This window comes from Toxotes jaculatrix, chromosome 23, assembly GCF_017976425.1.
Source record: "Toxotes jaculatrix isolate fToxJac2 chromosome 23, fToxJac2.pri, whole genome shotgun sequence".
NCBI classification, from domain to species: domain Eukaryota; kingdom Metazoa; phylum Chordata; class Actinopteri; family Toxotidae; genus Toxotes; species Toxotes jaculatrix.
The window spans coordinates 13,939,416-13,965,501 of record NC_054416.1 but is presented as its reverse complement, the minus strand read 5'-3'; the positions used below and the strand labels follow the sequence as shown (position 1 = coordinate 13,965,501).

The 26,086-nt window shown below is 40.7% G+C and overlaps 2 protein-coding genes across 7 annotated transcripts in view; one reads left to right on the top strand and one right to left on the bottom strand.

Moving 5' to 3' along the window:
- rap1gds1 (RAP1, GTP-GDP dissociation stimulator 1) overlaps positions 1-23,337 on the top strand; it is a 28,550-nt gene extending 5,213 nt beyond the window's left edge. The window contains exons 4-18 of one of the 4 annotated variants that reach the window (XR_005893075.1): positions 924-1,049; positions 4,613-4,759; positions 8,016-8,144; positions 8,469-8,594; positions 9,610-9,753; positions 10,478-10,609; positions 10,708-10,842; positions 11,203-11,328; positions 11,753-11,892; positions 12,092-12,218; positions 12,621-12,749; positions 13,065-13,141; positions 19,161-19,209; positions 20,354-20,429; positions 23,202-23,337. Coding sequence is in view for 3 of the 4 variants with exons in the window: in XM_041030891.1 (XP_040886825.1) it covers positions 924-1,049; positions 4,613-4,759; positions 8,016-8,144; positions 8,469-8,594; positions 9,610-9,753; positions 10,478-10,609; positions 10,708-10,842; positions 11,203-11,328; positions 11,753-11,892; positions 12,092-12,218; positions 12,621-12,749; positions 13,065-13,192 (1,589 nt within the window). In the remaining variant the exon portion in view is untranslated. Of the gene's footprint in view, positions 1-923; positions 1,050-4,612; positions 4,760-8,015; positions 8,145-8,468; positions 8,595-9,609; positions 9,754-10,477; positions 10,610-10,707; positions 10,843-11,202; positions 11,329-11,752; positions 11,893-12,091; positions 12,219-12,620; positions 12,750-13,064; positions 14,915-19,160; positions 19,210-20,353; positions 21,234-23,201 lie in introns of those variants that run through there. The other 3 variants (XM_041030893.1, XM_041030891.1, XM_041030894.1) reach the window with 3 other exon arrangements.
- On the bottom strand, positions 15,763-25,428 carry tspan5a (tetraspanin 5a). 3 transcript variants are annotated; one of them, XR_005893077.1, is made up of 11 exons: positions 25,051-25,428; positions 23,838-23,888; positions 23,172-23,318; positions 22,878-23,048; positions 21,502-21,627; positions 20,872-20,919; positions 20,390-20,506; positions 20,178-20,239; positions 19,491-19,608; positions 17,709-17,749; positions 15,763-17,600 (listed from the first exon to the last, which is right to left on the bottom strand). XR_005893077.1 is itself a non-coding variant. In XM_041030896.1 (10 exons), exons 1-9 carry the CDS (start codon positions 25,129-25,131, stop codon positions 17,737-17,739), a joined length of 816 nt encoding a protein of 271 aa, XP_040886830.1. In that variant the 5' UTR covers positions 25,132-25,428; the 3' UTR covers positions 15,763-17,600; positions 17,709-17,736. The 3 variants fall into 3 exon arrangements, 2 of the variants coding, with proteins under 2 accessions (XP_040886830.1, XP_040886829.1); XM_041030896.1 differs by lacking the exon at positions 19,491-19,608; XM_041030895.1 differs by lacking the exons at positions 15,763-17,600; positions 17,709-17,749 and adding an exon at positions 19,109-19,380.
- Positions 25,429-26,086: the final 658 nt, after the last annotated feature.

The following is a 26,086-nucleotide window of genomic DNA, read 5'->3' as shown; positions in this document are numbered from 1 at the left end:
AAGACAGACCACATGCACAACAATCAGCTCTGAAGAAGTCATCAGTGATTGGAACTGTGTCACAGGATAAAATTTTCAAATCTGCTTTCAAATCTTATGAAGTTTGCTTGAAAGCAATAAATACAAATTTTCAAAAGCATTTATTATTTCTGTAAATGCTGCCCTGTTAGTCTGAAACTTTTTAAATGATATTCATTTGGGTGAAAGGCACTTAGTGATTTGTTCAGAACCCAAAAGCACAGGATTTGGACTTAACCTGGGACTGGTCTTGAGCTGATACTTGACTCAGAACTCAGTCTTCATAGCTCATACACTGAGATGTATGTGTGAATTGGAATAGAATGACTTTGTTTCGCCTCTGGAATATACAGGACTCATCCTGTTACCCAGCTGTGGAGGATGTTGTCTGGGTACTAACATTTTTCCTGTTACTGTTATTTCTGGTTTCCATTTTGAGCCTTTAGAGTGTGAAATTGCCATTTGCAGTTTAAAAATGAACTAGAGTATAAAAAAAAATATGTATGCACACTGTTAATTAAATGTGACACAGGATTGCCTGCTTCCCTGCATGTTAATTTTGAATTTTTTTTCCTTTTAGCGTTCGTTTTGAATTAGCTATTTCATTACAGAATTTTGCCTTGGGCTGTTGGCATCTTATATATTTTCATCCAGAGCTCAAAATATGTTTGGTAAGGAAGAATGTACCAGTTTGTTTTGGATTAGTGACACATTTTTTTCAGCTGTAATTTATTTTTAAAAGGGGCCGAGTATCTTGATCACATGTGCTGGAAGTTGTTGGGTTTCCCCAAGCTGCAGTCAGCACTGGAACTGGAACATCAAATGTATGTTTGATGCACTTAACTTCCTTGAACTGAGGACAGTTTGATTCTGACCTGTTACCCAATATCCTCGCCTCTCTCCAGAGTTCATGCGGAGTCCCTGCGTTGAAGCCGGCCTCATCCCTCCTCTAATTCAGCTGTTGAACTCCACCGACCAGGAGGTTTTACTGCAGACTGGCCGAGCTCTTGGCAACATCTGTTATGACAGCCGTAAGTAAGAGTGTGCTTTGCTTAGGGAACACTGAATTCCCCTTGTGCTCTTGTCATCATCGTCACAGACCTAATATAAGATAAGTAGTAAATATAATGCTGCTTTTGGGCTACAGTAGATGCAACTTGTATTTCAGCTACACAAGCTTCTAACAGGGTTACAGGGTTGTATCCAGGGAAATGTTGGTTGAGCTCTAAGTAACCACACCCCATTTACTGTGTTCACATAGAAGGCAGTGCAACTACTGACCCGCTGTCTGTTCTCTGTGAACACCTCAGTTGAATTTCCCCTGACACTGATTGTTTGTTTATGTGGAACCTGCTATATTCGCTGTATTACTGGAATCCATGTGAAAGCATAGAGGACAAAAATTGTTATCTCAGGTCTCTTTTCTGAAGATGCTTTTTAATAATAATTCAAAAGTGGACATGTGAGATTTTACATTTGAGGCCGAATTGAGGCTGATACTAATACGGGAATATTTGGAGGGTTAAAAACGACAGCAAGATCATATCAGCCAATAGAAACCTTTTTTTTTAACCTGAACACTGAACATAAACAAACAATCTTGATTTTAAAAAAAAGGGACCAAGAGCAGGACATTTTAAAAAATGAAAAATCAACTTGTCAGTACTCTCTCGTTTCTAAATTGCCTCAAACCTAGTTTGGCATTTCTGTGCTGCTTTTTTTTGGGGGGGTTGCTAGTTTATCTGCTGACATTTCCACTGATCCCGAGACATCTGCAATAAGCTAATAAGGGCTGATAAACTGACTTGGTTGAATTATTATTTAACCTCTAATATAAACTGCCATCTTGGGGTACGTTGCTCCTTTAAGGTCATAGAAGATGAGTCATCTTGAAGCCTGAGCCGGAAGTTCCTACTGTGATTATACCGGCCAAACAGAAGGAGCTTATGTAGATGAGGTTTGTCTGTACTTTGAACAACAGACCCACTTACAGCCTCCCTCAGCAAATGGAGATTTCACAGTAATCTGTACATACACCAAAAGTACAGTGAAATTTTGACTCATGTCCCATGAGAGCCCCACGTGTCAACAAAAATCTTCTCGCACATTTAGTTTATGTGTAAAAAACAAAGGTGTCACAATTTATCTGACAACAATATGCTTGTGTTTGAAAATGCTACGTGTAGCACATTTGAGACGTCCACTCTGAGAAGTTTCATTAGTGAAATGTTCCAGTGGGGTATTTGAGGGTTGACCTCAGGGACGAGCAGTGTAGTTTAAGCCTGATTTTGCAGCAGCCAGCTTTAGAGCTTTAATCACAGCTGTCAGTTCTGGTGCATAGTTTTCTCGTCTTGTTGAAAAGCTGGGTATCTGCGGAATCTGGTGGGATGTGACATTTGTTTGAGTGTGTGTGTGTGTGTCGGAGTGGGGGGTGGGGGGGGGGTCTCAATACGCTGGTATGGTTTTATGATGGACACACTTGGGCAGTGTGGACGAGCAGCTGCTCCCTACCTTACAGAAACACACACTTGTGATATGTTAAACGTTGCTTTAGTAGAATAAATGAAACTGGATCTTCTGAAAGCACTGTCATCACAACACAATGAAATGGAGCTCTGCACATACATTACACAGAATACACACACTCTTAGCAGACATGAAGTGACATGTAATCACTGTGAAGTTGAAAGAGCTGTGATTTGTACTTTCACTTCATGTCAGAAGACTGTTAAATCACTGAGGGCCTTACAGTACATTAAATACAACAGTATAAATCAGCTGTATTACTTTTATATGACTGTTTAATTATTGATAGATTAATGTTATGTAATGCATGTAAAGGTAATGAAGGTAAGGCTCCTCTCCCTGTCCCTAAATTGTGTAGCGTGAGCAGCACATTAGCAGAGCATTAGCAGCTCCTGTACTCTGTGTGTGTCTACAGGGCAGGCGTTCATGCACAGTATTGAGCTGTACATCACCTGCATTTAGGAAGCATTCAGAGCCCAGTACACAGTCAGCATAACTGCTTGTGAAAATGCAGCACAGTAGTCTTGAAGCATAAAAATACATTTCACAGGTCACAGGCCGTTAGCTGTGTAGGTAGCTGGACTGATTAAAATAGGGGTGGAGATGAACGACTGCAGCTCTTTGTGTTGCTATTCTTTCATGACCTTTAGATGAGGTGATTTAAGAGCTTTAGTTTATCAGCTAGTAATATGGGCTGGCCAATTTACTTGTCAGGTTCTACTGGAGATACTCTGGTGATATGGATATTTTATACCGTACTGGAATTGTATTGCTCAAGCCTTTTACAGTAACTACTCAAGGCGTTGGGGTTGCTGTTAGCTGGTGTGTTGTTCTTAGGTTCAAACCCAAGACAACTCTGGCTAACAGGTGTTAAGGCTGAAATAGTGATCAATAACACTTCCCACTGGCAAGCGCAGCTAAAACTGTTAAACTTCATATCCTTGTAGGCAGCTCTCACCTGGGCTAATACCTTTGTGTTAGCTAAGCTCGCTAAAATTTTAGGATAGCTAAATTCTAACCCTTTAAAGCTAGCACAGCTGAGCACTGGCTAATCGACTCAAGCTCCTGCTGGCCATCTCTTGAGTTCTGTGGTTTTCTTCCTGTTTCACAACGAAGTCCCCACCACTGCCTTTTCGTGAAACAAACTGTTGAGTCAGCATCAACAGCAGCTTCACAGGAATAGAACATAATATTATGCACGTGACATTTCCTTGTTGTTGAGAGTTCAGGCGTGGCACGCTGCCACGAGTGATTGAAAGTAGCAGACGCACTGATACTGAGAGGACTGACTCATGTAATGCTTCCTTTGGCAGCTACTCTACCAGACAAAGCCTTCCTAGAGAGACAGTTGTCACTATTGTTCATTTATTTATTTCTCTGAAGAAACAAAAGAACAACAGTGATGAAGCCACTTGTGATGAGTATCAGTATCAAAGGTAAAGTGTCCTGGCCTTCAGAGGACTACGGCCTGGAAAAGGACATCACATAGAGGCTTGATTATACAAAACATATCCACTGTCAATGGTCGGTTTATTCAAGCTTCTTCTCTGATTTTTTTTGTTTTGTTTTATTTATTTATTTTTTTAAAGATTGCAGCTTTGATTTTGCTGTTGTTGATTGTGTTGAGTTTTAATTCTTGGCTGTAACAGAATAATTGTATTAACTGTGCAGGGAGATCCTTAGCTTTATTCTGTTGCATACTGTGGAAAAAAATTTTTTAAGAAAAGGGAGGAATTATGGCCACCAATGTCAGTTGTCCGACTCCACGTTCTTGTATGGATTTGAATAATAAAAAGCCTTCATCAGAAGGACAGTAAGCCTCATTTGAATCCTTATTCACCTCACTCAGAATGTAGATTTGGATTTGCTTCGTGTCATATCGTTGTGGCCATAATTCTTTCCTTTCCACTTATTTCATTCAGCCCTGTGATCATTTTATAGCCTTAATTTGCATTGATTTACATGTTTTGTACTGATTTCATATGTATTTTCAAGTTGTGGTTATTTTTCTTTTTCTTTTTTCCTTTGCTTTGTGGTTGATTTGTGTCCTGGCCTCTTTGTTTTGCAGATGAGGGCAGGAGTGCAGTTGACCTGGCAGGAGGGGCTCAGATAGTAGCTGAACACATTAAATCCCTCTACCAAAATACTGAGCCGGAAAATGAGAAGCTCTTGACTGTCTTTTGTGGCATGCTGATGAACTATAGCAATGATAATGGTAATGACCATCTTCCCCCCCAAGAACAACTGTTAACTAATCTCAATTAATCAGCGAATGTTCTCTTTCTTATACACAGACAATAGGGTTGATCTGAACCAGATGATTCTTTGCTTTTCTGGTTTGGTATTGACCTTTCTCCTGATCTTTCTACCATGCTCTCTGTTGCTTTTCCAACTTCACTTCTTGAGGTAATCTGCAGATCTTAATATTTGCTAAAAGCCAGCTTTCATTGGAGTAGTACCCTTCCTCCCGCTATGGCCCCCTCTGTGAGTCTGCTTTGTTAATAGATTCAGGTGTAGGTGTAACGTATTCGTTAGCTAGTTCCTCTCCATGCTTTTTAGCCATGGTAGTGGCATGGTTCACCACCACATTGCTGTTGAAATTGATACATACATGCATGTTCCCCTCAAGATGAACTGTAATGAAGTATTGGACAAATTTGAATTTGTCTAATGCTTTGTATTGACCAGATACCTGCTAAACTAATGACATTCTCATCAACCTTAGCTGTACTTTGTTTGTTGCTGTTAGCAAATGTTAGCATGCTAACGTGCTAAACTAAGATGGTGACCATGTTAAACATTATCTGCTAAACATCAACATGTTAGCACTTGTCATTTTGAGAATATTCCATACATTAGCATTTAGCAAGTACTTCCTCACAGAGCTATTAGCATGGCTGTAGACAGTGTTGTTGCATTTTTGTTTGTGTACAGGTTAAAAGATGAGACACAAAATATTAATCAGTGAGCTTTTGAGGCATTTGTAGGTGTATTGTTGAACCTAGTTGGCCTAGTTTCCCCCTGCTTCCAGGCTTTATGCTAAGCTAGGCTAATCATGTCCCGACTACAGCTCTTTACCTCAAAGCTTTTCTCATCTCGCTGTCTTGAAACCAAAGCGACTAAACTTATTTCCTTTAATGATGAACTGTTTCTTTAGGGTACAAGACAATATTTATGCACCTGTCTGATAACAGGAAAGTGTGACCTTTTTTTTTTTTTTTTTTTTTTTTTTACAGATTTTCAACTTAAAATATCCAAATTTTTAACGAGAGTAGAGACTGCTTATGGTTTATCTTCTATATTTCTCTATCTTCATAACGTGTCGTAATCACTTTCAGTTAACTTAACTATTATTTACTATGAACAACTCTATTTGCCAGTTTGACAAGGTGAGAAAACTGTATCCCTGTATATAGAATTTTTCTGGACTACCCTGAGGTTTGTGTCTTTGTGATAAAGAGACTTGTTGAGAGCAGCGAGTGTGTGATCTGACAAACTCATAGCTCCTGCCAAGGTGTCTTTTGGCACTGGATGACGGTTTGACTCTGTTGGGCTGGGTGATGGGAGGTTTGGGGTTGCACTAATAGAAGGCTGGGTTTTTGAGTTTTTGAAGCTTTCTGCAGCTTTCAGCATCCAGCTGACTCTTCATATCTAGCTAATGTTGAGACAACTCCCCGCTTACTAACACTGAATCAGCTGCATCAGTTAAAAAGGGTCTCTTGAGAAGAGGACATGAATCTATTTAAGATATTCCTGTGACAACCATGGCGCTCAGATATTTACAGCACGCACAATACCTGGCAAATGGCCAAGGAATACACATAAGTGAGGTAATCCACACTGATGCATGAGGTGATAAAAGATAACTCACTCTAAATTGTGCATTTATTTACCAATGTATTTATCAAATCATTTATTTTGACAGCCAGTTTATTTTAATGGTCATACAGCTTGATTAATATGCTTAATAGTTATTAACATTAGACCGATTCATTGCTATAGCTTGGTGCAAATATTATAAATAATTCAATGAGATTGTGGTTGATAAGTGGCTTCTGTCTCACACTAGTTCTATTTGTTTTATTAGTATTTTTCAAAGTGCTCATGCTTACTGCCCCTCCCCTGTTTTTCTGTTTTCTGATAAGTTTCTCTGTATAACCCAGTAGCATTAACATTATATTCATATATGGAACAGTTGTAACAGTTAGTAAAAATACACAGTACAACAACAGGTTTATAATTGAACAGACAATAGGCACTAGAAAAGTCTCCTCATCATGGCTTTCTTGTTTTTTTGTTTGTTTGTTTTTGTTTTTTTATTTTAGTCTTTAACCACTTGCCTTTCCAAAACCCCTGAAAGCTTCAGCCTCATGTGCACTGGAAGAACAGGAACAGTGTCCTCTTATTGTTTTTGTTGTCTTTCAGGAAGCATCAGCATCAGATTTTCCACTCTATCTGATCTCGGGGGGAATGCTGTAAAATGCTGTGGGGGCAGAAATAATGCAGTATTTTATCGGTGCTTAAACACCGCGTGTTGCACCTGTTTTCTCGGCTCCGAGTGCATCACATGTCATTACTTCACCATAATACGTAACTTTTACTTTAATTACTTACTATTACATAGCTATATGGTTTAGCTTGTGCTGCTACTGGAAGCTGTGACTGAAAGAGAATAAGAACCTGAAAATATCTTTTTGAGTGTTGTTATTAAGACTTTTTCCTGCTCTCTTCTTTTCTGCTCATTTACCTGCTCTTGTTTGCCTCCACCATTGGTTCATTTTCTCTGGTTTCTAAATTAAAAGAATAAATCTAAATGCTTTTTCCTTTTGCTCTTCAGGTGCTTCTAAAAACTCTGTCATCAAATGGCCAATGAATCCACTCATTTCCTTTTGGGTGTTTGGGAATCTGAGGCTGTTAATATATTTAACCCTGTGTCTAAATGTGATGAGTATTTTCATATGAATTTGCTGTGATTTCCCAGATTTTCATCAGGCAGGAATGTGGAATGTGTTTTGTTTTTGTTTTTTTTTTTCATTACAATGTGAGTACACAAATAAAGTAATGTAGCCTTAAATGGTAATTACAGGATAGCTGTACATATTAAAACATACTATAACAATATTACAAGAACAGGAAAGTCATAAAGTCAGTGACTGACATGCAGAAATATCTATCTAAAGTTAGCACTAGTGTTACCAGTGCTACTGGTCATACCAGACCAAGTAAGGCTGCAGCAGAAAAACCCAGAGTGTATTGAATTGAACAACGGTTTATTTTGGTGCACACAAATTTTTCTCTTGTCATTTTAAAGAGAAAGAGTGTGTTACACAAACGGTCACTGTTTATTGAAATATAGCAGCTGAGCTTTCAGACACAAATAACACACAAGCTAATGTCTTGATCTCCTCAGCTCTATAGTGTGTGGAACCACAGATCGACGGCCTGTCTGTCTGTGTCTTTGTTTATTGCAGATTCCTTACAAGCCCAGCTGATCAATATGGGTGTGATTCCCACTCTGGTGAAGCTGCTAGGCATCCATTCCCACAACACAGCCCTGACAGAGATGTGTCTAATTGCCTTTGGGAATTTGGCTGAGCTTGGTGAGTATTGCTAAATACCTGTTTAGCCAAGCAAATTTACTTACTAAGGTGATTAGTAAGTTTGGATGATGACAGTGACTAAAAGGGGGATTTGTAGTTGTGAGGTAAGGGGTTACAGTGTGACTGTGGAGCCTGCGGAACAACCCAGATCTGACATTTAATTAAAAATCAAAACCTATTCACAAAGTGTCTATATAGCAGTAGAAATCCAGTTTAACATGTCACGTCTTTGACCAAAAGAGTGCAGACAATCTGGATTACGGGTGGTGGAGATTGTAACGTCTCTGTTCTGACATGCCTGCGATGATCGCCTTGTGTTTTCAGAGTCCAGCAAAGAGCAGTTTGCCTCCACCAATATTGCCGAGGAGCTGGTTCGTCTTTTCCAGAAGCAGACAGAGCACGAGAAGAAGGAAATGATTTTCGAGGTCTTGGCTCCGCTCGCAGAAAATGGTGAGGTTTTTTTTTTTTTTAAAATTATTATTATTATCTTTAAATGATTATTAAACTCTACAAAAGGCCACAACCACTGTATGAGAAATCCGAGTTCAAACACTGAACGGTGAGAGGCTGCAGAGCTCCATCACGCCTTTAGATGAAAATCACGTCCACCTACTGTGTAGTAATTTATCCTGTCAGTGAGTCATGCTTTCCAGGCTAGCTGCTAACTGCACAGTCACGGCAGACAGCTCCTGCATTTACTCAGCTGCTCTTTTTCAAACATGTCAGCATGCCTGTGTGTTTGTGTGTGTGCTCCAGCAGCAGAGAGAGCATCTTACTGACTGTTGTTATCACCATTCCAGGCACACTGGGTGCTCCCACATTGTCAGTCTCCAGGACAACGTCCTACTTAACTCTACTCTAGAGAAACCTCTCTCTCTCTCTCTCTCTCTCTCTCTCTCTCTCTCATCTCACCAGCTCTTTCATTTGTCGCTCTGCGTGTTGTTTATTAGGCTTTGAGAGAAACAACAATCGAACACTTATTCTTTAAAAAAAAAAAAAAAAAAAAGTCAAATGTATAATGGTGAGACAGGGATTTAAGAATACAATGGTGACAAATGTTAAATGTCTTTACGGTCAAGTGGTTTCAAAACTATTTTAAGTGGACAGCTGGAGTCTTCTCCCAAACCTTGGATAGGACTGCAGCCAGCAGTTATCTTTGTTGGCAGCTAATGTGCTGATTATTATTTTTGCTAAGTCTTTTTTGTCCACAGAATGTCAGCATGTGGTGAAAAATTCCCATTATAAGTTTCCATAGCTCATAGTGACATCTTCAGATGTCTCGTGTTGGGTGGTCAGCAAGGCCTAAACTAGCTCTACAATGTGCTGCTCTCAGCCAGTACGAGTCCCATGTGTGCTAATGGTGCCATACGATGCATATGGTATGATGAACCACTGCATTGCAGCATGAGTGTGTTTCAGACATAACTCTTCTCTGAATGTCTCACCCTTCCATCCCCTTTGCCAGACGTGATAAAGCTGCAGCTGGTGGAGGCGGGCTTGGTGGAGTGTCTGCTGGAGGTGGTGGCTCAGACCGTGGACGGAGAGAGGGAGGAGGACATTGCCCAGCTCAAGACTGCCTCCGACCTCATGGTCCTCCTGCTCCTGGGAGGTAAAGTCTGGGGTTTGAGCAACACACGGCGCCACTGTTAACTCCGAGGGCTAGGATCAGAGTTCAGAAACACATCTTCAACCAGCTTCCAGAGTCCACCATATGCTCAGGAACCCGCATTCAGATCCCTGTGAATCTTAAATTAGAAGGAACCTTGTGTAAGAGTAATTAAAAATTCATATTTTCTTCAACCTGTCAGTGCTGCTGCAGCACAGACCCTGCAGCCAGCTGTACAAGGTCGTCAGGGGAAAAGGATCATCAGTTAACGGATTTAATTAGTGGATGGGAAATTTCACCCTACGTGCACACACGCACACACACACACACACACACACGACCAACATAAATATCTCCGTCCAGCAGCTGATGCAGAATTCATAATTCAGCGTTCATGTAAATATTTTATTACATCAGAACAGACCTGTGTGTTGTTAGTATGTGTACTGGCCTCTCTGCCATAGTCTTACCAAACCCATCACATGCCTTTGATTAAGTTCATTGTTTACCCTTGTTAGCAGCGGAGCAGCAATAGGTCAGTGTGTTTCCACGAGCGCAAACCAGACATGAACCCAACCCTAACCTGCAGACGGTTGAATGTATTCCATGCTTTTTTCATCTTTCATTCCTCTGCCCGATGGGAATGATCACAGATAACAATGTTTGCAGGTGGCCTAGCTCTGTGTCGCTGCTCTAACCTTCACTCTGTCGTCACTCCGCTGTGTAGATGAGTCCATGCAGAAGCTGTTTGAGGGAGGGAAGGGCAGTGTCTTCCAGCGGGTCCTGTCCTGGATACCATCTCACAACCATCAGCTGCAGCTGGCTGGTGCACTGGCCATTGCCAATTTTGCTCGCAATGGTGAGCTTTACTTCACACTGCTTTAAGTTGGTGGGGGTTTTTTTTTTTATATAACATTGAGGGACTTGAACGTTAACTTCTACTTGCATTTAATGTAGATGGGAACTGCATCCACATGGTGGACACTGGTATCGTGCAGAAGCTCCTGGAACTGTTGGACCGGCACGTCGAGGAAGGCAACGTCACCGTTCAGCACGCAGCTCTCAGCGCCCTGAGGAACCTGGCCATACCCGGTGAGCTGCTGCATCGAGTCTTAACGCAGAGGACCTGTCGTCTAGAGGTCCTCACGGATCCACTTGGTTCCTCGTCGTTGAGACCTTTGTTAGGGAACTATTGTCCTTCAGCAGCTCTTTACACTTTAGGTCTAAAACCTGAAAGGAACCGAGTGTAGTTTTATTTTTAAACATGGTTCATTAAGTTTGAAGGTAGTGGTCTTACATGCATGTTGCACATATGTTTTGGGAACATTTTTGTAACCTTAGCCTTGCGTTTTCAGAGTTGTCATCTGTAATTATTGTCCTGTATAAGTCGCTGCCTCTGATTTTTTCATCAGAACAGTGTTTAAATCCACGCTGTTGATTCCCTCTCTCCAGTGGTAAACAAATCCAAGATGCTGTCGGCGGGCGTAGCAGACGTGGTGTTGAAGTTTTTGCAGTCAGAGATGCCTCCAGTCCAGTTTAAACTTTTGGGAACATTACGCATGCTCATCGATACACAAGGTAGAAACGCCATCCTTTCTTTGTCTTTATCTTTCGTACCGAATCCTTTCAAATCCTCACAGCCACGAGTCTAAATTCTGATAAAAAAACAAAAACAGGGTCAACATCTTGTACTTGTGTCACACAGACCAGCTCACGAAGTCCCTGTGAAAGAGATTCCAAACAAAACTGGCTCTGTTTTTAAGTTTTGTTGTGATAAATCAATTCTGAGTCATAAAGACGCACAAATATGGCAACTGCTGCTCAAGAAAGTGCACACACAGCACAGATGGTTCCACATCAGAAAGTCTCCGTAATCAGCGACGAATCCAAAAGTGTGGTTCAGCCTTCTGCTACTGTAGAGTTTGCTTCTAATCTAAAACTGGCGCCCGGCAGACGTGCGAATAAAAGACAGTAATCTCGTGTGCCGTGCCTCTCGCTTCAGCTGAAGCCGCAGACCAGTTGGGGACCAACGGGAAGCTGGTGGAGAGACTAGTGGAGTGGTGTGAAGCCAAAGATCACGCGGGAGTGATGGGCGAGTCCAACAGGCTCCTGTCAGCCCTCATTCGACACAGCAAGTCCAAGGTCAGACAACACCGCACTTCACAGGAAGAACGGTATTTCCTCTGTGGCAGGAAGACATGTTAGAGCAAACACTCACTCTGAAAGACTCACTCTAAAAGAACTTAAAAACACTTGCTACGCTAGCAGTCTTAAGGCTACAGACGGCCCACAATGCAACATCAGTGTCACTCTCTTTCTTTTTTCTTTTTGCGGATTTCAGGAAGTCGTCAGAACTGTCATCCAGGGAGGAGGAGTCAAGCATTTAGTTACCATGGCAACCAGTGAGCACATGATCATGCAGAACGAAGCACTGGTGGCTTTGGGTCTCATAGCGGCACTGGATTTGGGTAAGAGCGGGTGAAGTGAAGCTGGAGTGGCTTGTGATTAAAAATGTCCACTGAGGAGCAAAATGAAGTCCTGATACAGGATCTGTGGGACTGCTTAAAGAGATGCGGTCCAGGAGCTCATGAACTGAAAGCTGGTCGTACCGCACCACAGACACACAAGTTTTAAAAAAAGAAAATCTCTCTTGTACAGATTAATCCAGCTTTAAGTGTAGAAAACACAGGACAGATGTTTTGAGCCTTTGACAGATGTGAGACGACGTGAGTTAAGGTGTAAATGTAATGTAATATATTTATTTATTTGATATTTCCTGTCTGACCTGTGACCTCCGAGGATGGGGCCGTTGTAACACGTCCTCGTATTCATGGTGGTGACACACTGAGACTCTTCTTTCTGGCCTTCAGTTGCAGCTGAGAAGGACTTTGTGGGAGCCAGCCTGGTGTCGGTGCTCCACAAGCTGCTGTCAGATGAGAGGAGCGCTCCAGAGATCAAGTACAACTCCATGATCCTCATCTGCGCCGTCATGGGATCAGGTCAGACTTTAAATAAGCTTTCAAGGTTAATTATTACTCTTCAGATATATGCAAAAAGTATATTATTTGAAATTTGATTGTTAATTAATTAATAATTACAGTCTAATGTCTAATAAACCACATTAAATGTCTTCTAGCAGCTCAAAGGGCATTATCCTCACTTTCAGGCTTTTATTTTGAAACACCAGGAAGAAGAGCTAAGGTTCACTGATTGTAGCTGAACACAGTGGAAGTGACTGGAAGCAGTGGTGGTGTTTTTCGGTGCAGCTCAGAGCGACGTCACTCGTGTCGCTGAACCGCTTCTTCTCGTTTCAGAGCCTCTTCACAAAGAAGTCCAGAGCCTGGCGTTCATCGACGTGGTGTCCAAGCTGAGGGCTCATGAAAACAAGACGGTATCGCACCAGGCATCGCTCACAGAGCAGCGACTAACTGCCCAGAGCTAAATGACTGTATCCAAGCCTCCTTCACCACACACACACACACACACACACACACACGCACACAAACACACACACACACACCTACTTCAATGCCTGCCTGACCACCTAATCACCCAGTGACACCTCATGACTGCTCTCCCCCGTGCCCCATCGTCATGTGCCAAGGTACCACGTCGCGTGAACTGCCAGCCCAGACATACCCTCGAACCCTCTGCCCTGCCCGCCTCCACTAGGGTTAGACTGATGTGGGTTTTTAGAGCGTCAGTACTGTTATGCGTCTGTTCCGAAAAGAAATCTGAGCTTTTTCTTTTTTTGAAGGACAAGAATTCACCTAGAATGACTACCATGGGACACGAAACCCTCTCCTCTGAAAGCCATAATAATGGGATTTATTTAGGTGGGTTAGCCGGTCCTGAAGGCAGGCTGAGGCAGGCTTCATTTCAGGCTTTTACAGACTCACAACCCCTTAAATGCTCAAAAGACTTACACCTCTATAGGTCGACACCACTACCTTTTTTTTTTTTTTTGATACATCAGTCTAGCCCTAGTCCCCCCCCCCCCCCCACCCTCTACTTGTGCATGCATCTTCTGCTCCACAGGAGCTGAGGCGCCATAAACGGCCTAACGCAATAGATCAAGAGACGACACTCTTCTATGACCATAGCTGTGATCCCATCCGCCGGTAACACCCACCAGTGAAAATGTGCACAAAAGAAAAAAAGAAAAAAACTAAAAAAAAAAACTAAACACACACACAAAAAAAAAAACCTTCCTGTCGTGATTTTTTTTTTTCATTTTTAAGAAAAAGAGCAGCCATTCATGATGTGCCCAGTTGTGTCCCACGTAGCTCGAGTATAAATTGACTAGAAACTGTGCATGTTTTAGTCCTGTTGAAGGTGTGCCAGTGTTCATTTTACCTCTCTACCGCTCGCAAAATACCGCCTGCCCTCCTCTAATGACGCCTCCGAGTCTGTTTTTTTCGCACTTGTTCTTGAAAACTTTCAAACCTAGAGATTTTATTCAGATTTTTAATCCCGCAGTCGTCCCGAACGCAACCCCCCCTCGAGGTCCGACAGCCGTAGTTAAGGTGAAGTTTAGTTATTTTAAAAAAGTATTTTCACAAGAGCATGAAAACGAGGGCGTGAACCATGAAGAGCAGCTAAGAACAAGAGGAGGAGGTGAAGAGAAGTCCCACTTGTTTCGTACGAACCTTTGTTTCGTACGAACCGTACCTACATGTGTGCGTACCATGTGGGTTAGGCAGCGTGGAGCAAAATCAGTGCGGCATCTTTTGAGAACAGGTAACTGAATGCAAACACAGATCCTTCCTCTACCCACCAACCACCACCTCCACAGCAGCAGCAGCAGCACCTCTCCCTCCAGAGGACGGGTCTCTCTAATGCGTGACAGGTCGGTTCTTCCAGTTGAAAGGGACTTCTGCTGACACGCGTGTCTCAGCATGTCCCAACACTGCACCGACACCGATGTTGTTAACATGCCAACGGTGTGTTTCCCGGTCCGGGCCCACACTGTTTTTGTTTTTGTTTTTTAAAAAGGTATGAATGGTTATTTATCAGATTTGTGCTCTTCTAAAGACACATGCCAGTGGAGATGTATCCATAGTAACTGCGTAAAATACTATAAACTTAAATGTTTGTTGTAAATGTCATGAGTTGTACATTTGGAGGATTGTAACTCAGCAGATAATTAAAAGATGATAGCTGGTCACGGCTCATGTCTTTATTTCGACGGTATCTCTGAAAAGGTTTCTCTTCCAGGTGAAACATTTCCATTTCACATGATGGTGCATTTGCGTCGCTTCGTGCTTCCTCTTGGCGAATTTGCGTCCAAGCTCGTCTCTCCGTGGACTTTGTACGCATTGTCAAACCAAAATCTATTTGTACGTTATTTCAGTGAATTTGACCACGCAACTGCATCCGTGTCTGTTTTTATAACGTCTTATCACATATGTTAGTTTGGATTTTTGAAACTTTTGGTGTGTTCGTGTCCATTTTATGGAGCATGTCCTGTTCTACACACGCGTCCTTTATGGAATGCAGTTGTCTGGATTAAACAGAATTATTTGTATGAGCAGCGACAGACACCAAAGATGTCCAGGAACGCTGACAGATGATGTGTGGGAGGTGTAATGCATAAACACATTTGTGAGCTCTTGATGCCAACAATACGAAGAGAGAGAGAGAGAAAGAAAAAAGAAAAAACACTTTAAAGACTCAACAACTCATTGATTTTTTCACCTTTATTAATTAATTTTACTTGATATTAAAATCAGTCCAATTTGAGCGAGACATGAGACAAAGCAGATGAGAGGAGGTAGTTACAATACAATGTTTGTGGGATAAACACTGATGAGCCAAAACATTATGACCACTCACAGGTGAACTGAATAATGGTCATTATCTACTAATCATCATGAGCAGTAAAAACCAGATGATCAGAGTGCTCCTGGTCCTGGTAGTGGTGAGGACCTAAAGACAGCGGTCTGAGCACAAGTCTGATCCATATGGACTCCATCTTACTATTTGTAGATTTACAAATCTGCTGCTGAGGTCTTGGTGTACCAACAGTAGTAACAACAGTTTATTAGGCAGATGTGATCTTAATGTTCCGGCTCATTAGCTTATTGTGATCATATAAACAATGAGTGGAAGTGAACAGGTAGTGATGAGTGAGAGAACTCCTCATTTAGTTACAACCTCCTAAAGCTGGGCACAAACAGTCAGTGGTACTAAATGTTTGAGGAAATTATAAAAACCAACTCAAATATACAGGAAATAATAAGTATCAAAAACAGTGTCGATCCCTTTTAAGTAGCTTAACACACATTTTCAGAATGTGTCCCATCTGATGCCCCACGTTGTGAATTTGAACCGATTTTACAGACAAAATAATTGGAACTGGGAATAATCACTTTAAACTGTCAGAAGAAACACTGATTAAAAAATACATATATGCCAACACTTTAAAAAAAAAACAAAAAAACATTTTATATCTGGGCTAGATTTAAAGACTCGGTTAAGTTCTGTTATTATGTGTACTGCTGTGATCTGCATCAAAAAGCACACAGTGAAAGACAAATCATAGGACACATGTGCCAGGTCTGTTTTCATTGAACTAAGTGCAGTAATGTAAGAAATGTCTGTTTCACAATATGAAAAATATTCTGTTCCACACCAGAGACGACTCATTTGTTCCCGGGCCCCTCGTTCTAAACGTTCCACTCCCAAGTTTTTGACACGTCCTGCGAAAAACATCAACTCACCACAATATGAAATGACAGCCAATTAAATGTTGTGTATCAGGACTTGAACCTTAAAGATGGTTTAAAAAAACAGGATTTAAGAGTCCCATTTCCAAAACCTTCAGGACTGTTATAATAACCCTGGAAAAATGAGTGACCATTGCAGGTATTCAATATGAGTGCCAGTGAGGTATCTCAATCCTGGTTTCATATTTTTTTAAATTCCATAAACATATTTACCCATAAAAATTTTCCATTGAATGGATTCATTTTGATTTTTTATCATTTTTTTGAAGTTGTAACAGTATCTGGATGCTAAAATCATTCCTACTCTCCATAGTCACCTTGAAAGGACTTCTTTATAGAGCATACATTGTAAGACATAGGGGGACAAAATCCACAGTCCTTGTTCTGTGCAAGAGCAAGTTCAGTTACCACATGAACTTTAGCAGTCTGAGTCCAAATCTCTTCTTTTAACAACAGAAGCCAAAGTGTTTAACATGTGTAATGATGTCTAAGCACAAACGGCCGCAACAGACCAGACGACACATTTCGGTCAGTACAAAAAAAAGAAAAGTGTAACTGTGTAAGTGTAACGCTGGAGCTACATGGTCTTAGTCTAATGGGTCCTTTAGTCACGGGAAAGACTCCATCACGTCATTAAGTGTCAGTCCATTAGCTGAGCAGTAAGTCGTTATGCTAAGCAGCTGAAGTAATTTGGAGAATATTTAGCTCATCTAAACCCTCACGAAGTCCTGGACATGTGGTGGAAACGTGCGTAAAATACACCTCAGTTTGTTTTGTACACTATTTCACAGTTCTAATATGATGGGCTTAGCAATGGAGCATTATTTTCTACAGTGAAAAATACCAATCTAATATCAAAAAAAGGTATCAAAACTCCTACTCTCTAGACGTAGCTATCAAAATTGGAGCACTGTGACAAATCTGCATGTAGTGCATGTTAACCATCCTTTCCAACAGTTACCTTTTTTTTTTTACAGTAGTCACACACAGTGTTATATACAGAGCATCGGTTCACGTATTAGTGCCTTGGAAAAAAAGGTGCTGGTTCAGTGAACGAAATGGTGCAGGTGATCAGTGACGTCCTCTGAATGCTCTCTCCTGACGTTCTGGTGCGTTCAAACACTGGCAAAAAAAAAAAAAAAATATCTGTGATTGTGATATTCTGTGATCCTGTTAAACACTATATTTCATTTTTTTAATTGAATTTCATTAGAAGAAAAGGGGGTTTACCTGTTAGAGTTGAAATGCTGTTTCAGCATTAGGTAAAGAAACTGGAAGAGATAAAGATAAAGATGAGATATTCATTAAAAAAGGCTCTTAAATGGTTCAACAGTTTTAAGATGGAAGTCAAAGGACAGAAAAGGAAAAAAAAAGCAGAGAACGGTGAAGTCAAAGAGGTTGGGCGGGGAACGCTTAGAGAACAGTTTTCGGCGAAAGGATCTAAACTAAAGAGAGAAGGTTTAGGATTACAAGTTGAGGCAGAGATAAGACAGAAAGAGAAAAACGTCGTCTGTTGGACAAGGTCACGAGAAACAGGCAGTGGAGGAAAACAAAGAAAGAGTTGTTGTCTCAGTCACATGACTCCACCCCAACTCTGCAGCTCAGTAGGAACATGAAGGAAAATCACTGACATGCAGTCGCACTGAAAATAACTTATGAGCTCTGAACAGTCTACAGAAGCAGTTTGAACAGAATTTCAGGGCATGGCCTCACTCCGTCTACAGTCTCAAGGTCCAGATTCAGGCTTTGCACATTAGCATTTCTTCTATAACCAAACAAACCCTAATTCGCTTGATTGGAAATGTGACAATTGTGACAAATAAAAATTATCAATACCATTCTGCTTCATTTCCAGCTTATAGAGAATAAAGCTGTATTCATATTACAACAGAATGGAGCATGCTGGTCTGCGTAGTATTTACTGCTTCCAACTTCTCAGTAGTGTCGCACAAAGCTGCGCTACCTTAGCTAAAATGCTAATGTTGCTGCTGTTTCATTTTTTAATTTTTCGGCGTCTTTCCAGCAGCATACCCTGTCAGTGGTCCACAGCATTACCTCTAATGCACAAAATACATTTTGAACATCACGTGAACTTAAAGGGCAAAACACACGGCAGCACCTTGATGCATCAGAATTTGTTAACGGTCCAGAAAAGCAATATTTAATGCATTCATGTTAAGATTTGGCCTTATTTCGGTCTGTACAGTGCTTTTCAGTGTTTGATACAGGCATCACTTAATGTGACCAGTGTGTGTTGCACATAAGTTCATCACAATACCTGTGATAAGTAATACCAGCTGCTAATTAGCTAGCTAACACGGTCAAATACTGAAATAACACGAAATGCTACCTGGAGAGCAAAGCAGGCTAAGTTTTATTTGTGGCCCTTTGGCATGGAGTCTGGAATGTGTTACTAGAGATTGTTAACAGTTAACAGGAAATGAACTGTGTTCATTTTCTGAATCCATTTTAAATGAATTATTAAATCATCATTCAAAGGCAGGAAAGAAGAAATGGAATTGTTAATTAGCAAATTTTACTTTAATTTATTTTTATTTAGTTTACAATGAGTTTTTAAATGCATAATTTAAATGCTAATTTACTTAATAATTTTACAATTGCTGTATTTCCTGTTGAAATAGATCAGTAAATGATGATGGTTTACTGTTTTTTTTTTTTTAGTACCACCCACCAGTGCAACGTGGTCACCACTGAAGAGGCAGCGGCAGAGGTAAGAATTTCAGGCCTTCATTTTATTGGCTCTTTGAATTTCAATTGAAATCAGTTTATAAAATGATATAGTTAAACTAACTGACAGTAACTGACTCCAGTGGCACCTTCTTGCCTCCATACAACACTTTAAAGGTGGAATGAATTCAGCTCCATGTTTCCGTTACTGGATCTTAAATGGGACACAACACAACACCAAACACATCATCATCATTATCATCCACCCAATCACAGCAACGCTTAAGACAAAACACAATCACCAAATGGATCCATCGCACCCACCGGCTACAAACACACACACAGCGTTGCGTGACGTGTGTGTGTGTCTCATGAGTAGTAAGCTGATGCTTTCTTGCTGGAGTGTGGTGGGAGTCGACGCATGGAGAAAGGGGGGGGCACCCTGACGAAGCATGGAGGAGGAAGAATGAGGCGTGAGATGAGTTTTGGCATTGTGATGGTAAAGCTCAGCAACCCTCCTCCCTCTACTCCCCCCTCAGACTGCTATGGAGTTAATGCTGAATTCAAACATCTTTTATTTATTTTTTAAATAAAGAAAAAGATGTTTGATGAAAAGCCGATATTTATTTTTTAGTTATTACTCAGTGTCAAAATTGTTTTGTGTCTAATTTTCATTGTTTAGGACAATTGGACATGGACATCTTGCACAAATTAACATTACTGAGCAGCAGAAGCCCAAACAAAATATGTGGATTTTGTGAGAACAAGATTACTGTGCAAATAAGATAATAGTCTTGGATCTTTTTACAAAGAAGATAACAATATTACAAGTGTGCACAAGATAAGGATCTTTGAGAGACACTTCCAGCATTTACTCTATGACAAAGTTTCATGTTGTGAAATGGCAACAATAAAAACTCATGGGTAAAAATCCATGAGGGTGAAAGGATATAAATGTGGGATACATGAGACACAGAACTTAAGAAGTAAAAGTATGGATCATTTTCTCACCAGCTTGCCCGTACAGCCTCGATGTCACTCACTAAGTTTTGGGCCAAACAAATTCCAAAAATCTGTGGATGAAAGAGGAAAAAAACAAACAAACAAAACAACATAAAATGGCAATGTTACACATTTTCAAAAAGGAAATACAGAATGATTGCTGTTGTTTCTGATTTTTATTTTAGAGCACCATGAAGGTTAAACACATGAGTGTAACTGGCCTGCAGCAGTGCAACACCGATGAAGATCCCAGCCACCAAGGTGAGGTTGTCCTGAAGCCACTTCTCAAACTGCGGCACGCAGCCTTTCACGTTGATGTAGTCTTTCTGCTCCGAGTCCTGCATGAACATGTCTGCCTGTCATCATCTTTACCAACAGCTCCAAAGCCGAAATATCAAATAGACATTTTCCCAACCTTTGATTGTTAAGATATAAATTGGTAATTGTTTTTAAACCTGGGCCTTCGATGCTAACACATTTTCGTGAGCATAACTATTGGCTATTAGCAGCTTTAATCCAATTCTGACCTGCCTTCAGAAACCCTGTTAGAAAATCACAAAATCAGAAAAAAAATGAAATATAACATTTTACAAATTAAAAAAACTGTGGAGGCATCAGTCATAAAAAACACTTGGGGGACATTTGTGGGAGAAAACAGAAGAAATGAAAGAGTGAGTGAGTCGTGCAGATATGTGTTACTTACTGGTTTAGCTCGAATGTCGTATCCACACTGAGTGTTTATAACATCCTCCTAGGGACAAAGAGTAACTGTATCAGTAATACAGTAACAGTAATAGTATCTAACATGTTTAAAAGCTTAATTTTGAATTTAGCTATAAAAAAGTGCACAATTTGTTTTTGTACAACTGAATAAAAACCAGACTAAGAGTCTATATTTACGCTAGCAGCTCAGTGAGGCTGTCACAGTGGTACTTCAAGCTAAATGCTACTGTCAGCATGCCGAGCAGGTGCACTGTTTACCATGTTCACCATTTTTAATTTAGGGTGTTAGCATGTTAATATTGCTAATTAGCACTAAGCACAGAGTACAGCTGAGGCTGATGGGAAGTGAATGGCAGGGCTACCAATCTAATTAACTGCACATTTAAGATTTTAATGAAATAACAGGAAACCTGCAGAGGCTTGTTCATTTTTTCTGATTTTTTTGTCTGCTAAGGCAGTTTGACTAAACTCTGAGAGAACTGCCAGGCATTATGCTCTACTTAAGGTTTAGCAATGTTTTCTCATTTTCTCCTGAGACCTGATGAAAAAGTATTTAGAACAATATCTGTGTGCAAGAAGGGGGTGGGGGGGGGGGGGGGGGCACTTTTACCGCTGGGTCCTTGGTGCAGCAGGAGAAGGGAACTCCACATTTTTCCCGACTGGGATTCCCATCGGTACAGTTAAAATAGATGTTCAGGTTCCAGTCATCTGCTCCAAACGCACCACAGCACTCCCACTGAAGTCAGACAGAAAGGGGAAAAAAAATGATGAAACTATTAAATGCTCCTGTTGTTGGAATTAAAATGCCCTCTGTTTGTCCGCAGAGATGGCGAAAGACCATTTGGCAGTTTCAGACATGAATTAGTGGACTTGATTGGTCTGATGACCTAATTGGCTTGTTTTATTAAGGGCTTCCAATCAGACCAACTGGCAGCATTTAAAGTACAAAGCTTCCACAGATAAGAGGAGCTGATGTTGTTGGGCTAACAGAGGTGAGCTCTGGTCACGACCTATAAGAACAGCCTCTCACAGTCTCTCACGTCTTGCCAAAAAAAAAAAAATCCTTACTGTGAATCCCTGTTCACAGCTCTTTGATGTAGCTGCAATGTTTCAAGTCATGATGCCACATGACAGCAAGAAAAATCTCATTCAAAGTCACGCTGACAGCTGAAATAACACAAATTACTAAAAATCCAGCCTTACAACATGACCTTGTTCAAAAGCATGAGGGATGGTGTAAAAAAAAAACATCATATAAATACCTTTTTCATTAGTATAAACAGGGAATTGCAGATGTCTGAGACCATATCATTACACTAACAGCAGAAGAAGCAGTCATTCAGATATCCAACATCCGAACTTATTTTGAAGACAAAATAAGAGCTCAAAGTTAAATCATTACCTAAAGTTATTAGCTCAAGATTCCCCTCACTTTCAGTTTTACCTCCAGATAGAGTTGGAGCTAATCCTAGCTACGCTGTTAGATTTGTTTATAACCTGTCTGTTCATCTGACTGCTCGTGATTTCTGCTGTATTTTTAGCACTGTTACCATATGTTCCTAGCTCTCAACAATGACCCTGCTGAGTACAAAGCTGTCATAACTGACAGAAATCACATTCAAGTTGTAAAAAAAAAACAAAACAGTTTTCATTTATAGACTATTCCAAGGACATTTAAAGGCTGAATGGAAAGAGAGTTATAATGATGTAATGTTATACACACGCTGCCATGGTAGAAAAACATGCTAACCAAAAGCAGCTAAATAATTTACCGTTTGACTGCTCAAATTAAAGTTTCAAAGTCGTAAATGCTGTAGTAGATAATTAGGCCATGAGACTTGATTGAAAGCCCAGGGAAAAGCTAGTAAGTAGACTTTATTTTATAATATTATGTCAAACTGTTTTCCAAGGTCAAGAATGAACTTCTGTGCCATCTGCAAATGAACATGTTTTCTAGCAATTCCTGCTGTTATGTTCCCAACTTACATATTCCTGAGTGAAATCTATGAGGTTCTGTAGATCGATGTCATCCCGGTACGCCCGGATGTTATTGTTGATGAATAGGTTGAGCTGGTCTTTAATCCAGTCCTTAAAGACAAACGCCAGGATTCCAGTCGTCAGCTCCAAGAAAAAGATGATTCCCAGAAACACAGAGAACTACAACAGAGCAGAACAGAAATAAGAAGACAAATTCACATTTAGGTCATTTGCAGAAGGTTGGATTTTCGGCTCATTCGTCTCTGCATGCAGATTGGAACATGTTCTTATCATGGAACATACAAACTTAAGCAGAAAGGTGTTTTCTCGCAGCGCTCCGATGCATCCGGCGAAGCCCAGAATGAACATGACCCCCCCGACCACCATGAAGAGCCAGACTGGATCCAGACCCCCCAGGTCTGTGATGGATGAGATGTTGGACAGAACCCCCTACAGCGAGGAGACGGGGCACAACAACACACTCAGTCTGAGCCAGGCAGCTGCGTCTCTTTCAAGACATAACACAATTGCCAATAGGGTCACAGTGACATGAAGCTAGAAGCTACACAATGTTCATTAGATAGTTACTAACTCCATTTGTCTGTTGTTAGAGTACAGTAGGTTTGTCAGAGCTCATTGGCTGAAAACAGCTGCCAGCTGTTTTCAGCGCAAATGAGGTTAATGAGACCGGAATTTGAGGCTGAGGAAGTGGATGACTGTATGAAGGCTGATATCATCCATTTTCTCAGACAGTGCTAACTTGCAATTTTCATCTCATCTCATACAGCTAAGACAACAAGCTAAAAGAGACTAAAATGCTCTCTATGACCATTGATTAGTACAGCTTTAATATTAATAAGTAATGGCACAGAAATTACAATGGTAAACTGGTAATAATAAAATTTATAAATTAATATAAAAAAACATTGTATTCCTATTTTCGAATAATTACAGAGTGTCTGTACTCACCTTCTCACTCCATGCCCACAATCCAATTCCAACTAAGGCCATGCCCAACAGCTGCAAAAGAAAAATCACAGTCATGTCTTATTACTGTGCATATGTGTTAATGCAGAGTGACATGATGGCAGTCTGTCACATTGGTACTGTCATGAAAATACAGAAGCACTTCCTCTGAGGCTGCTGTGGCCCTGTGATGTGGGCTCTCAGAGGTTTGCCTGGTTCACAACTGCCTTTAGCTTTTGTTATCTCATAGTGGCACTGGTTTATGTCTCAATACTGTTTTTAAGTCAGTTTGTATATATTTTATATTTTCATGCAGTTTGGGGAAACAGCACCAAAGTAGAGTTGTTGACTAAATTACCGTAAAAAGAAGGTCAAATTATAGTTAATGTGAGAGTTGTGAAAGTCTCAGCGTGTCATTATAGTAATGCAATTTGTATAATGCAATTTTTCTGATTGGCTAAACTAAATAAAGATAAGAATAATAGCTGTAATCGCTCAGTTGTCTTTTCATGCACGCAAAAAAAGGAAACGTATCATTTCTGTCACAATATAAATTCTTATACTGTATAATTTTCCATATCGCACTGATCGTCACAATAACATCACATCTAAAATGTTAGTTTCTTCCTGCAACCATTACACCTGACAATTAGGACTTGCACTAATGATTCCGATTAATCGATCATGAGAAAACCCGGTCGCGTGATTTAAATATCTAAACGTGTCTTGACACGAATGACATCACTTTAAAAAAAAAAAAAAAAAAAAAAAGATATGACGTCATGTCTTAACGTCTGCTGAAGCTGACGTTAGAAATCTGTTTCGCCGTTAACGGAATGAGCTCGCGCGCGATGCGCGCGGCCGTCAGTGCCGTGCGTCTGCGATATGAATGTGTCGGCTGCACACTAAGCCTGCAGCCTGACGCTGAAGCGCTGAGCTGTCATTAGTTCACTACAAAAAGCCGATTAGCTCTGTGTTGTGAACCGAGCTGCAGCTGCATGATGTATTCAAACGTTTCGGACCGAATACAAGCACAGTGGGAGATTCATGCCCTGACTTGACTCTGAAAATGAACTTGAACGATAAAGACTCGAGATAAGATGCGATCATGACTCGGGCCTTCCTCCCTATTGGCCAGTGGAATGATAATAACCGAAGTGTACCGGAGAGAGGCGCAGACGCGTACAATAAATAAAAATAAAAGCCTAACTCTTACCCAAAACAGGATATTGAATCCAAAAATGAAGTACTTGATGCAGCAGCTGACTTCGTGTCCTTTGTAATGATTCCCCGTCATGTTTGAGCATCATCTGCGCAGCGTCTCTGTGTGAGGGGAGAAAAAAAAAACCACGGCCTGCTTCACAGGCTTTGTGTGCGGGATGGAACAGGTTCAGCGCTCCGGGGATCCATTTCACTTTGTCCGCTTCAGAATGCTCGCGCGCCCGCTTCAGACCCACACCGGGGCCATGCTGACAGGAGGTCCAGGACGCGCTCACACACCCGGCATTTAAAACGGAAACGCGATAAAACAGAGAATAAGAATAATAATTATAAACTATCACCCTCCGCTTTCTGGGCGAATTGCGCCTACAGAAGGCGGTACCGTTACTCCAGGGTGGTCGTCAATGATTGGCTAGAAAAAGACTTGAAAGACTGAGACTGCAGCCAATCAGCTCCGAGCAAGTGCGGGGCACTTCCTGTGTCATAGATAATGTTGATGTCAAGCTAATAATACCGATACTACTCAATAATAATAGCAATAATAATAATAATAATAATAATAATAATAATAATAATAATAATACGTTTCACAAACTGCTATTCAAACTCTGTAAAAAATGTTTTGTATTTTTGTTTTAATTATTCATTTAAGTGTGTGAACTGTACTTTTTACCCTAACGGGTAATCTATGTCATCGCAGAACATAGTTGAACTGCCCACTGGGCAAATCCCAGAGAGCCCCAGCATCAGTGGGTCAGTGGGCCGTCAGCAAATCCATGAAAGCCCGCTGGGTGCGTCTATGGGGCTCGGATCACTGGCCAATAACTGCTAAGTTTCAATCATAATACGCTACTATACAATTGAAAATATCATATTATTACCACTGAAGAAGGTGGAGTTTATTTCTTTTTTAAAATCATGTGTTTATCGTTTGGTCACCAACGTTTACTTTGAAAGTTTTCAGGAAGCATGAGGACAATTCTCTGTACACCTTGATGATCCTCTCTTAACAGACTACATTTATATGCAGA